This window comes from Diachasma alloeum, unplaced genomic scaffold (genome assembly GCF_001412515.2).
Source record: "Diachasma alloeum isolate Michigan unplaced genomic scaffold, Dall2.0 Dall_scaffold_00178, whole genome shotgun sequence".
Classification (NCBI taxonomy): domain Eukaryota; kingdom Metazoa; phylum Arthropoda; class Insecta; order Hymenoptera; family Braconidae; genus Diachasma; species Diachasma alloeum.
The window spans coordinates 1,332,041-1,346,083 of NW_021680344.1; the positions used below are offsets into that span (position 1 = coordinate 1,332,041).

The following is a 14,043-nucleotide window of genomic DNA, read 5'->3' on the forward strand; positions in this document are numbered from 1 at the left end:
TCGAGCAAAAGATATAAATTATGTTATAAATTTTCCCCAATTGAGAACTATTCGATAAACCGAAGAAAAAATCGATAATAGCCGCTTTCACGTCAAAACACAAATTTCTGTTGAACGTAGGAAGTAGTTAACTTTCTAAAAATAGTTGTATTATTAAGTATAGTATGTCTTCTTTATAGAAATAGTACTAAATATTTGGGGTTTAGAAGAAGAAAATGTAAATGATCAGGTAATAATAGTTTTGAAAATCAAAACATGACATGAAATTATAACAGTAATGAAATTTCAATAATTATGTCATACCAAAAGTTGTTCAATTCACCGGGAGTACTAGGTTTATAAAAGATGTTACGTTGACAATTTTGAAATGTAGAATTGTGACTAGCGTACTTATGAGCCATCGTTGCGAATAGAGATTGATTTAGATGTTGAGTCGTATATGGGTAGATCAGGGAAATTCATCTCCAAGGTTGAGGAGGACATAAAACATGATTTAAAAAAGAGGTTTGTGCCATTTTAGCACGTCTTCAATAATTGATACTAGTTTAATAGTAACTAGAAGTGAACATTACTCGACATAATTCTTCGTATGCGTTTGAGAGGATGAGTAATCTCCTAGGAGAAGGATTTTTTACTGTCATTATGAAACTGCGATTCATGAAACTTGTGAGAAAGGGTGCAATTTTTAAGGATGTCATGGGTGTTGCATTAACTATTGAAATCGCTATTTTCGTCATAAGGTTTATTATTTCCTTCTCGGCATCGCCTCGGTCTGCAACCCTCACAGTCGTCAGAATAGTATATTTCGTCACTAGGCCGAAAAAAACTTTTCTAGCGAATATGAGGTTTGCAGCACGAGCCGAAGGCGAGGGCTGCAATCATATTCGTCAGAAAAGCTTTTTTTTTGCCGTGTGACGAACAATATTTTTTGTCATGACGGCCGTAGGCAGAGATTGAAACGCTGCCTTACGGCCGGAATGACAAAATATACTATTTCATCACGCTGTGACGAAAAGTGAACTTTTCGGGACGCTCCGCGTGCCTAAAAGTCCAATTTCCGCCACATTGTGATGAAAAATATTGTTCGTAACTCGTGAAAAAATGTTTTTTGCACTCGTTACGAAATATACTATTTCCGGGCTGCGACGACGAAGTATTTCATTCGTGCGGCGTTGGCGTCCGAGCCGAAGGCGAGGACGGGCCAACCACACGAGTAAAAAAACCCCATCGCAGCCGCCCGGGACAAGATTTTTTGTAGTGATTTTCACGTTTCCGAGTTTGGAAAGTATGCAATACCAATTCCCAGACAAGAAATCGTGAGAAGCAGTACAGAAAATATCTATTCCTACATAAAATATTCTGAAAATTCATTCAGTACGATGCCCACGACATCCTCAAACCCTTCGCGATAACAAAATCCAGAGGAAGAGAGAGAAAACAACATTACAAGACATAATTGTACATAAATACATATCGTCGGTTCTTTCCACGAACCTGCCTGATATTGAATACGTATTCGATAGTGTGTAATCAGGCTGACAGCCCCTAAAATAAAAGTAACTAATGACTACTAAACGTTAATGCCTGGCATTGGAAACGAGGAAATCACTGAAACAATTAAAAAAAGAAAAAAAAAGGATATGGGAATGTAACAGTGAATACTCGTTTCCACGCCGTCCAACTCCAAGCTCGTTTGATATTGCTGTGCCAATAATTCATTTTTCATGTCATCATTATTTCGTACCTGTCACTGACGGAGAGAGTAATTGGGGTGATTAATCGAAAGATGCTTTATATTTTTACTAGCTGTGCTATGAAATTTATTTACCTCACTACTGGGCCCAAATGTCTTGCGCCACATGATATTTTATTTGAATGTAATTGTATATTGATGTATCATTCATGTGGATTTTTATTATTTCATGAATGCGTTTTATCGATTCTGTAGCGAAGTGGAACAGAATGAACGAATGGAAGATTGCAAAATTTTCCTGGCGACAGATATGAAAACCTAGTGCAGTAGCTGAACAATTGTGTTGGAAATTCTTTCGTCTTTATTGATCTTCAAAAAATATTAATCGAAAAAAATTGTTCATTGAATCTATTCTGTTGATATTTTTTTCATAAAAATTCTTGAGAGTAAAATTTGATTTTTAAATTTTTTTTTCAATATCGCATTACAAAATAAAAAAAATACTTATAACAGAAACATCAAATTTCATTGATCTTTTCTGGAAAACAATAATAAATACTGAATGTTTAGAAGAAATGGAAAAAATGAAAAAAAAAATTCATCCGCGCGGCCATTTACTATAAAATGAAATTGAACCTGTAAAAGAGATTCTCATGAAAATTTTGCTAATTTTCATTATTTCATGAATACGATTTATGGATTCTGTAGCTAAGTGAGTGGAAGATTGCAAAATTTTCATAAAGTCAAATATGGAAAAGTTTAACAAGAGAACCTAGTGCATTAGCTGGAGAATTTTATTAAAAATTCTTTCCTTTTTATTGATCATCAGAAAATAGAAATTTGCTAAATTTCCAAAATCTAAAAACTTGTTCATAAAAGTTTCGAAGCGCAAATGTTGTGATTTTTTTAAAAGTTTTTTTATCTCGCATTACAGACTAAAAAAATACTTAGGACAGAAAAATGAAATTCAATTGATCTTTTCCGGAAAACAATAATAAATGCTGAATTTTTAGAAGAAATAATAAAAATTATAGGATTTCCAAATTCCGACATAAATTTCTAGAGTTTTCTGTCTTTTTATAAAATGAGGTTGAACCTGTAATAAAGATTCTCATGAAAATTGTGCAGTCCCTCTCATATCCCGAGATATTCCCAAACATTGATCTCCGATAGAAATTGACTTAACCCAATACCTTCGCTACTGAATTGATCACATCCCCTGGTGCATTTGCGGTGCCTGTTGCGCATAGAAAATACTTCCTAGAACGTTCGAATGAAACTCTCCATGGTCTAGTCTACATCTAGATATAATTTGTCACATAGCATCAAATATTATAGATAGTCATGTCACGTATCTATTGATAAGTGGAATAAAAGATTTCTATAATGTCAAAACAACAAACACACATATCTATCTTCTTATTCCGACTTATCGCTGACGTGATCGAGCGAATGATGTACTTGTCCCGCATTTACTAATACTAATTATCACTCATCATTATATCATCAACAGCATCACTTAGAGTACGAAACAATTATTAATTTGATCGAGCAAAGATATCAAAGTTCATTTATTTATTTCACAAACAATTTATTCTAAATTAGTTTACCCAGAAAACTAAAGTACTTGTATATTTTTTCTCAATACAAAAGTGCAAATAAAAAAATTACAAATTTATAATGTATTTTTCACCGTGGGTTTGAAATTCAATATTTTTATGTGAAGAAAATAAACACGAGAAAGAGAATGAATTAAATGAAAAATATCAGACCAAATTGTAAAAAATATTTATCCTGGGGAATATTTGTAACACCTGAATAACAAAACGTTAATCGAACAATTGTTGAGCGAAAAAATGTTCAACGATTATTTCAAGGGAAATTGAGGAAATGAAAAAACATCAACTAAACAAACCCGTGAAAGCAAAGACTATGGACGAGTGCCAAAAAAATTGGAGACAATTTTTGAGAGTTTATATGTATGCAAGTGTGTCTATATTCATGCGTACTCATAAGAGCACAGACGTACGGTCTTAACACCACTAGGTCTTGAGAGAGATGAGAGAAAATTAATAGTCGAGTGATAAAACGTTTTGAGGCGGTCTCGGTTGAAGAACCAGTTGGTTTTTGAAGAATGTATGGAAATATATGAATTATAGCGAAATGTTTGTGGGGACTTTTTCTGTAGTTCTCACTTTTCTCTACAATAAGGGCTCTCATAAAAATATTGCTATCTCTATGCACACTGTTGAAAATTTTTCGCATTTCAATGAATTTTATCATTGAAAATTCATAATTTGATGGAAAAATCCGTGGAAACTAAATTTCAGTTTAATTATTCCGGGGAAATTAATGAAAAATCATGAAAGTTTAGAGATATCTCTCCTCGACTTCCAGATTTCTGTGAATTTTCCGGGAATTTGTCCAAAAGTCCTGGAATTGAGAGGATTTAAAAAGAATTCTTTAAAAATTCAAAGGAATTCGAGAGTGCATATTCATTTTCACTGGAAAATTCATGTAAATTGTGGAATTTTCGTCTTCCTGCCGCAAAATAATTGGGTCTTTGTTTGAATTTTCACGAAAAACTTGAAATAAAAGTCTTTTTTGATGAATGTAACCCACACTGTTGAACATTTTCCACTGAAATTTCCGGCAAGTCTTGAAAATTTCTAATAAGTAACGCTTCCACTGAAATTTCAAGGAATTTTGTCATTGAAAATTCATAATTTCATGGAAAAATCCGTGGAAACTAAATTTCAGTTTAATTATTCCGAGAAAATTAATGAAAAATTCAGGAAAATTTGAAGATATCCCTGCTCGACTTCCAAATTTCTGGGAATTTTCCGAGAATTCGTCCAAAATTCCTGAAATTGAGAGGATTTTAAAGGAATTCCCTGAAAATTCAAGAGAATTCGAGAGTGCATATTCATTTTCACTGGAAAATTCATGTAAATTGTGGAATTTTCGTCTTGCTGTAGCAAAATAATTGGGTCTTTGCTGGAATTTTCAGAAAAACTTGAAATAAAAGTCTATTGTGACGCATGTAACTCACGCTGTTAAAAATTTTCCACAAAAATTTCCAGCAAGGCTTGAAAATTTCTAATACGTAACGCTTCCACTGAAATTTCAAGGAATTTTGTCATTGAAAATTCATAATTTCATGGAAAAGTCCGTGGAAACTGTAAACTTCAGTTTAATTATTCCGGGAAAATTAGAGAAAAATCAAGGAAATCCAGAGAAATCACTCTCACGATAATTACTCCCATATTTTCCGTGTAATTTATATAAAAAATATTACAATATAACAAGTTGCATAAAAAAATCAAACCATTATTTTTTATCAAATATTTCCTATTGTTCCTCTTGAAAAAAAACGTACGAAAAAACTGCGGAATTATTCAATAATATCACAAAGGAACTTGCCTCACGTCTCATCACTAGACTATTAGAATTATTGAGTCGTTTTATATAAGTATAATTCTTCTATCAATGATTTCAATGTTGAATATGTGAAATGTTGAAGCCTCACTCCACATAACGCTTATAAAATTACCATCGTAGTAAAAAATTGACCGTTGAAACTCTAGATACTAGGCACAATCATTCCTATCTATTTTGTTCGGAAATGAAATATAGATAGCGAAATACTTAGAATTGAAGTACGCTAGAGGAGAAATTCTTCGTCTGTCATTTGAGTCTGTATCTTCACTAATATTGAGCTTGAATGCGTGGGCCGGCTGACGAGACAGCGCCCACCAAAATTTTGACCAATCTATTTGTCTATATCATACTCTCTAATTAACTTCAATTGTCTATATAATATGTGAAACTTCAGAGAAGAGATTTTAAAAAATTGATGAAACTACTGTACTCCCTCCTATGCTGCTTTTTTACGTATTCAAACATCTTGCATATTCGTCATAATCATATGTATGAAAAAATTCAAGAGAAAATCTAATAGAGACAACATTTTATCATCAGAATCAGTGGATTTTTATTTTTCTCATAAATTTATTGTGCTGAGATTTTCCCACAGAAATTTCTTGTCAATTTCTTGTTGTTTCTTCGACTCTAGAGAGACTGTAAAGCGTTCAAATCAATTTAGCCCTCAGTTGAGTTTTCGAGGAATATCTCCGAATCTAAGGGAGATAACGAAATTTTTACAATGAGCTTTTCATAGCCCTTAATTCACTCTACAAAAGAGGTCATGACGAAAATTTTGCTATCTCCCTTAGATTTCGAGATATTCGTTGAAAACTGGCCAATAGTCAAAATCGATTTAAACCGTTTTACCGCTTAGCACTGAATTTAATTGAAAAACCTAACGAATTCGCTGGATAATTCAATTGGATTTCTATTGAACTTTCGATTAGTTTTTGGTCGATTCTATTGAAATGTTCTATAAAATATGTTCCGAAGATATTTTCTATCGAATTTCCTAGATTTAAATTTTCAAAGGTTTTGTTTGATTTTTTTCGATGAAACGAAATGAAAAATGGAACGAAAAAAATCGGGAAAATTTGAGCCCAGGATATTCTATAGAGAATATCTCAATAGAAATCCAATAGAATTGTCTGACGAATTCGCTAGATAATTCTACTGGATTTCTATTGAACTTTCTATTGGTTTTCGGCATTCTATTGAAATGTCCAATAGAAAATATTCTACAGAATTTCTTCGGCTCCAATTTTCAAAGTTTTTTGTTCGATTTTCGTAACGAAAAGAAATGAAAAACGGGATGAAAACAAACTTGGTAAATTTGAGCCGAAGAAATTTTATAGAAAATATCTCAATAGAATAAGTTGTATAAAAAAATCGAATACTATTGAATTTTTCTATTGAATATCAATAGAAATCCAATAGAATCGTCTAGCAAATTCCCTACGATTATCTATTAAATTTTTTCGTGCGTGAGATTGAAAAAATACCATGAAAAATCTTGCAAATTTTCTCCCAAGAAATTTCACCAAAAAATCGCAAACGAATGATTTTTGAACAGAAAAATAAAAAACCATTGACCCTTCATTATTAAATATTTTCTGGAATTCCCTAGCAAATGCATTACGATTTTCTCTTGAATTTGTGCATCCGTGCAGTGCAAAGTGGACACAAAAATTTTTAAATTCTATTCACAGAGAATAACGCTACTAAATAATGTTGACAGTGTCACGTGAATTGTTTATTGAATCAAAGAATAAAAGGAATATATAATAAACTAATTAAGAATTTTTATATAAAATATATAGTTGCTATCTGGAGTATTCTTGCGATCCTTGTAAATGACCTGGTTTGTTAAATCAAACAGAAAGGGAGGAGTTTGAATAAAAGGAAAGATACGAAGAAATAAAGGTGAGAAAATAAGAGTAAAGGGGAGAGAGTGTGAGGCGAATTATATTTGGTGCAAGAGTCCAACAGCCGACTCCGATGCTTGAGCGGCCCTGAGACCCCCTCGAGTGGATCCTCGAGCCCCGTCTCCTTGAAACATTACTAAAAATATAGAAAAGAGAAAATGGGAGAATAATACTAATTGTCAGTCTGCTTATGCATGAAACAGAAATTTAAAAAATACGAGGGAAATGAGAAAGGTGAATCATTTAGATTACCTCATTATTCGCATACGCATGAAAAAATTTCGTAGAAAATCCCAACGAATTCGCTAATAAAATTCGGGTCAACTTCCAGTGAAAATCGATTAATTTTTTGCCGATTTTTTATTAATAATGTCTAATAGACATTATTTTATAAACGAAATCTGTAGAGTTTTGATTTTTCTATGAAACTTCTTCTATTGAGACACTTTCTATAAGAATCCCCTTCCATTCTATTTTTATCCTTTTTTTGAAAATCTCAAACAAAAAAATGAGAAAATTCGAGACCAACATTTTGTGCAGAAAATGTGTCAACAGAATAAGTTTAAAAAAATCAAATTGTATTAAAATTGAACAAAATACTTAAGACTTTCAGCTGAGGAATGCACATCGAAAAAATTGGAATTGAATTGGCGGAAAATTCCGAAGCTTTACTGCCCTTTTTTTCATTTATAGAGAATGCCTAGTAGAAACTTGTAAAAAATTTGTAGAATTTCGACCTTTCATACCACTTCTTTGATTGAGACATTTAAATATCTCAATACAAGAAGTTGAAGAATAAAAATTTCTATAGGAATCCCCGGACATGAATTTTCTGAGTCTTTTCTCTTTATTTTTTTTCTCCTGCCAATCAAAAAATTCAACACTAAAACGTGGGAAATTTCAGTCGAGGAATTTCTATGAAAAATATCTCAATAGAAATATTCTTTTTCTCTTTATTTTTTTTCTCCTGCCATTCAAAAAATTTAACAGTAAAACTTGGGGAATTTCAGTCGAGGAACTTCTATAAAAAATATCGCAATAGACTAAACTGCATAAGGCATCTAATTCTATTGATTTTTTCTATGACGTATTTTCTACTGATCATTTCTATGGAGAAAAAAAGCGCAGATAAACTGCGGATCTTTTCAGTGGAAATTGCAAAAAAACGAATGGCATTTGCAACGGAAGTTCAAGAGAAATGCAATCGAATTCTCTGGTAAATTTTCAAGGTTGTTCTAAGGAATTTTTTTGCGTGCATTATTTCTGGTATCACAACATCTGATATCACAACATATTCTGAAATATTAGAAATAGAAGTGTGTTCATAGTAAAGAGTGAGCGCCGTTTAAATTGGAATTAAAATAACGGAATGGGGAGAGAAGTTGTGAAACGTAACAAGACAGAATAAAACGAGTTGATTGAATGCAGAGAATTTAGAAAAAAAAATGTCAAAGGATCATTTTTGCGGAGAAATTTGGTAGCTGTGAAAAAGGTTCCACGACACTTTCGTTTCAGATGGCTCATTCTTGAAATGCTCGCATCATTAACAAAGATGTCATACTTGACGTATTACGACTTACCTCTCCTCAACTTATAGAAATATCATTCATCATTAACAAAATAGACACTTCAAAGTAATTATTTCAGCTCGAATAAATCCACACGATTATTGTTCTTTTTCTAAAACTGTGTTGTTAATAAAAACGAAAAATTATGCAAGTACAAGATGATTTTAATTTATTTAACTCTACAAAATTAGTCCGCGCGCTCTGCGTGCGTATGTCCTACTCCATGGGGCTCAATGTATGTCAATTGTAGTGAATAGTATTATATTAAATTTCTGAAGTTGATATCAAGTTTTCCGAAGCAAAAGTTTCAGAAATGTTTTGTATTTTTTTATATAAAATACATCCAGTGTTACGTTTTTTGAAGTCAATCTATTCGGCGTATTGTGTCATTAGATTTTTTATAAATGATGATAGCATACGTTGAAGATATTACGATAATGCTATGTTATATTGTATTCTATACAATATTATATTATATAAACTATGTATAATATACAATATATGATAGAGTACTACATGTATTACAAAATATGATGTAGATAACAAAAGAAAATTAAACTATAAATTGATAATAATAACATACATTGAGTATACGATATTGTGTTACCTATACCATTATATATACAGTATTATCTTAATATTTTGAATGTATGTTATCATCATTTATAAAAAACCTAATGACACAATACGCCGAGTAGATTGACTTCAAACAACGTTACACTGGATTTTTTTATTAAAGGATGCTTTCTATTTTTTTTAAATTTTATTATTAATGCTTTCTAGTTTATCCAAATTTATTGAACTCCAGAGATTTTTTATCTGAAACTATCATGTAGAATTGATCCTTTTTGGATAATCAGTATCAATTAAATTATATTTTACGAGTAATTACTTATTTTTAATTCAATTGATTTTAAGCCCTAGAAAAAAAAATTTAATTGACATTTAGCCGCTGCGCGTCCGTGAATCCCAGCCTACGGCCATCACGGCAAAAATGATGTTAGTCAGATGAGCGAAAAAGACTTCTCTAAACCATATTCGCCGAAAAATTAAATTTAGACCTTCCAACTTCAAATAATGAAATAATTGCAAAATTATCGATAATCCCAACTCAAATGGGACTCCACACTGATAGAAAAAATTATTTCTATTGAGATGTTTCTTTCTTGGAACAAGTATGATATACTTGAACCAATTTCAAATAAATAAGGTCTTACCGTGAATATTAATCATTTCTTCTTGAGATACATTCACTTGAATCAAATCAATAGCGAAGTGGTAAAAGGAGATAAGTCAATTTTAACTATTGACCAGTTTTCAATCAATATCTCGGAATCTAAGAAAGATAGCAAAATATTTGTTATAACCTTTTTTGGGGGGCCGATTGAGTGCTACAACAAACGTAATTACAAAAATTTCGCTGTCTCCCTTCGATTCGGAAATATTCCTCAAAAACTCAACTGGGAGATAAGTCGACTTATCTCCGTTTTCTACTGAAATAAAAGTCTTTGGCGTCAAGTTACAAGTATTCACCGTACATCACGTTGAACTTTCACATTGAGCTTTCCGTACATCACATTGAATGAAATTGGTGACATCCAAGTTTGTGTTGAACTGTCGGAATCTGTGGTTCTGTTATTGTAAACTAATGCGATTTTTTTAGTCAAGAAATATAAACTTCTTTCAACTCAACGACATCTTACTACAATCTCAAAGCTTTTTCTGCGTAACAATGTTCATCCTGATTCGACATACGAAATGCTCACTTCAATTATAATTTACTTGAGAATCATTTTGAGTCATGAGAATCATTTTGATTTTTGAGTAAACCAACGAATTTCTGGAGTTAGCAAACTTTTGGCTAGAAAGAAATCAATTACTCTCATTATTGCGACAAATAAAAGGAACTTCAATTCTAGAGGAGTTCGATTTCTCCCAATCTAATGTATCCCAAGAAGAAATGACTGGTGTTCACTATGAAATGATGTTTATTTGAAAATTAACAACCAAATGACAGTTGGTTCAAATAAAATTCTCTTGATAAAATCAATTTTTTCTGTCAGTGCAGTTGAAAATAAGTATTTAGAATCGCCGTAAAAAGCAATACTGAGTACGTAAAATACTTGTTCCTAATGAGCAAATCGAAATTTAGATCCATATGAAATCCGTCAATAAATTCGTCCCATATGTCGGTAGAATTCCGAGACCGTCAAAGAGATAAAACTGACCTACATAAAGTCGCGAGCATAATTGAAGGGGGATCCGCCTTAGCGAAAAAAAAGTCAAGTTACGAAACCGCCGAACCACGCCTTTTCCCCACATCTCCTTTACGCACCGTACAAAATCGCAACAACTTTTGAAAGCCGAAGCCGTAACCCAAATAAATTTCTTCAGCGTTGAGTAAATCTTGCATGTGATGAAGGTCTATCGGGGGTTGATACCGGTTGTCTTATTACGTCAAGGTGACCGGCTGACCGAGGAATTCGTCAGTTTCTCGAGGGGGATTACGAGTACCACAATGTAATCATTAACGTTTGGGCTTCTTTCCCCTCGTTCATTCGCAATTTTTTTTTCTCGGACAATCACCTACCTCTTGAAGGAGTATATATAGGGGATTCGCTGGGGTCCAAGGCATCATTCGAATTTCGTTCATTTCGAAGACACATCCAAGGGATTCAGCAAATAAATCAACTATGGCTAAGGTAATTTGTAGGATTAATTTGTAGAAGTCGTTATTTTGGTGGTGAGGAAGAAGAAATATTTGAATGAGAATATTGGTTCTATGGTGTACTATTGATTTAATAGTGAAGTGGTGAAGCAAAATACTTCAACTTGAAGATCAGGGAAATGTGAAATGTACTGAAAATTCTTCATCACAAATTTTCAATCCCCTTGAGATTTAGAGATATTTATTTAAAAAAATTAAAGTCGAGTTGACCTATCCTGTTTCATCGCTTCACAAGGGTCACTTCACAGTTGACAAGGATATTTCATTCTGAATTGAAAGTAAAAAATATTTTCAAATTCAGTAGCGAAGCGGTAAACCGGGTTAAGTCGATTTTGACTATTGGCCAGTTTTTGACGAATATCTCGGAATCTAAAGGAGATAGAAAAATTTTTGTCATCACCTTTTTATAGCCCTTAATTGGTTCTACAAAAAATGTCATGAGAAAAATTTTGCTATCTCTCTTAGGTTCTGAGATATTCATCAAAAACTGATCAAAATCTGCAGAAATCACGATTTTGGCATTAAGTAAAAACAATTAAAAGATGATTAAAAGTATTAGTTTTGATTTGATAGTGAAGGGGTGAAGCAAAATATAGTTTAGTCTTCGTACAAGATACTAGGTCTGAATCCGTGCCGAGTGATACCGCCACTTTCTGGCTTGAATCTTTTTCGTTTCGCATTCTCCATACAAGATACTGGACAAAGGGGCTAGAATCGAGTGGGAATGGAGTTGAGATACTGCAGAAATTAGTGGAAATATATGCATCTATGATCCAGAACTTAATTGCACATCAATTAAATTTCAAAGCCAATGGGCACTCGTTACAGTTAATAAAAAAAATTGAACGCATCGGTCATAAAACTTGGGAAAATATCTATTTTCTTACACGTATTGCACCATGTGTTTTACGTCCATTTTTTGGACGGATAGATAGACAAAACAAAACAAAATTTCACCCAATTTTTATGAAAAGCTAAATTCCAATGAGTCTCAATTTTGCCTCGCAGGCCCCTATTAACAAACTAACTTATTCCGAATTTTTAAATTGTTATTTTGAAAAGAAACAATACCTTCTAATCAAACATTCGTGTTTCACACCAGGAATCGTCCTCAAACGATCATAAAAATGGAAATCGTCTAATATCTTGCACGAAGAATATCAAATCAAAATATTTTCCCCTCTGCGCGCAAGTAAAGTGGGAGATACGTAATTCTCGGAACTTTATTCCCCTACAGTCCCTGTGGTGTCTTGCACGAAGCCAATCTGTACAATTTTTTTAAAAATTTATAACGAAAACCAAGCTCGGGAGAAAATTGGCTTAAACCTACCCATTTTCATTCCTTCATCTCATACATTTTCATTCTTCATTTCTCTGTAATTACCATGTATCAATTTGCAGGAATAAATTAAATCAACTTAAATTAAAATAATTGAGTGAAGAATAGTGCTCTTCACCAATTGTCCTCTCGATACGGATCGATAATCCATGAAATTCTTTCAGTTCTTCATCGTTCTGACCTGCCTCGTAGCAGTGGCCAGCGCTGGATTCGCGCCGATCAGTTACAATTTGCAGGAGCCAAGCATCTCCTCCCAATCCTCAAACATCCTCAGGAGCCCAGGAAACCTCCAGCAGATCTCGACCTACTCGAAAACCGTTGACACGCCCTTCTCCAGCACCAGCAAGTCCGACGTTCGTGTGAGCAACCCAGGGCTTTACCAGACCCTGAGCTACGCCGCACCGGCTCACCTCCACTACGCCGCCCCAGCTCCAGTCGTCCACGCCGCACCCGCTCAGCTGCACTACGCTGCGCCCGCTCCAATTCACTATGCTGCTCCAGCAGCCGCTGTTGCAGCCGCCCCAGTGCACTATGCAGCACACGCACCAGTAGCTGCCGCACCCGTTGTTGCCCACGCCACATTCTCCGGGCTTGGATACTCCTATGCCTGGTAAATGCCGACCCTCGAAGACTCATACATCCGATTGTATTTAATGTTACAATTTTATTTTGTATGTAAATATTGAATGTATAAATAAACTCGCTAAAACTGTTTTGTGCATAAATTTAAAGAGAAAGTTTCTTCAGTTCAACGTCACATAATTAAACCTTTTTTCATACTGAGTGACGTATGGAGAGTTGCCGAAACCAATTTTAAAAGAAAAGTTTTTCACGTCATTAGGCCCGAAAACCGCAGTTTAACGGAACGAAGCGATTATTATAAATCGCGGTTTCTCCGGCCTAATGACAACAAGTGGCCCATTGCACAGGTCTGCCATTTACTTCCGAATGGATTAATCGAATTAAAACAAAAAAGTGCATATTCAGTTTTGTGTCATTAATTTCAGATTAGTAGGGGAGCATGGGGCAAAATGAAACACGGGGCAAAATGAAACAGTGGGAAAATCTCGTCATCTAAAGGAGATAGGACGTTTTTGAAGAGGACCTTTTTTGTAGCTTGTAAAATTCTCTACAAAAAAGGTTTTCATGAAAATCCTCCTATCTCCCTTAGATCACAAGATTTTCTTGCTGTTTCATTTTGCCCCGTGTTTCATTTTGCCCCACCGTCCCCTAGGGATCGTTCCGGAAGTTTAACCTCAGGAAAATTCAATAGTTTTTTTTGTAAACAATTTGAGATAAAATTTTGTAATTAACTGAACTTATTTTAAATTAGACACATTGAGTGAAAACAAAATGAATGTAAA

General features: G+C 33.6%; 1 protein-coding gene across 1 annotated transcript in view; it reads left to right on the plus strand.

The window, feature by feature from the left end:
• The window catches only part of LOC107039560, a 61,009-nt gene extending 47,716 nt beyond the window's left edge, over nucleotides 1–13,293 (plus strand). Inside the window, 2 exon segments of the mRNA XM_029126221.1 lie at nucleotides 11,199–11,314; nucleotides 12,844–13,293. Coding sequence (XP_028982054.1) covers nucleotides 11,199–11,314; nucleotides 12,844–13,293 — 566 coding nt within the window.
• Nucleotides 13,294–14,043: the final 750 nt, after the last annotated feature.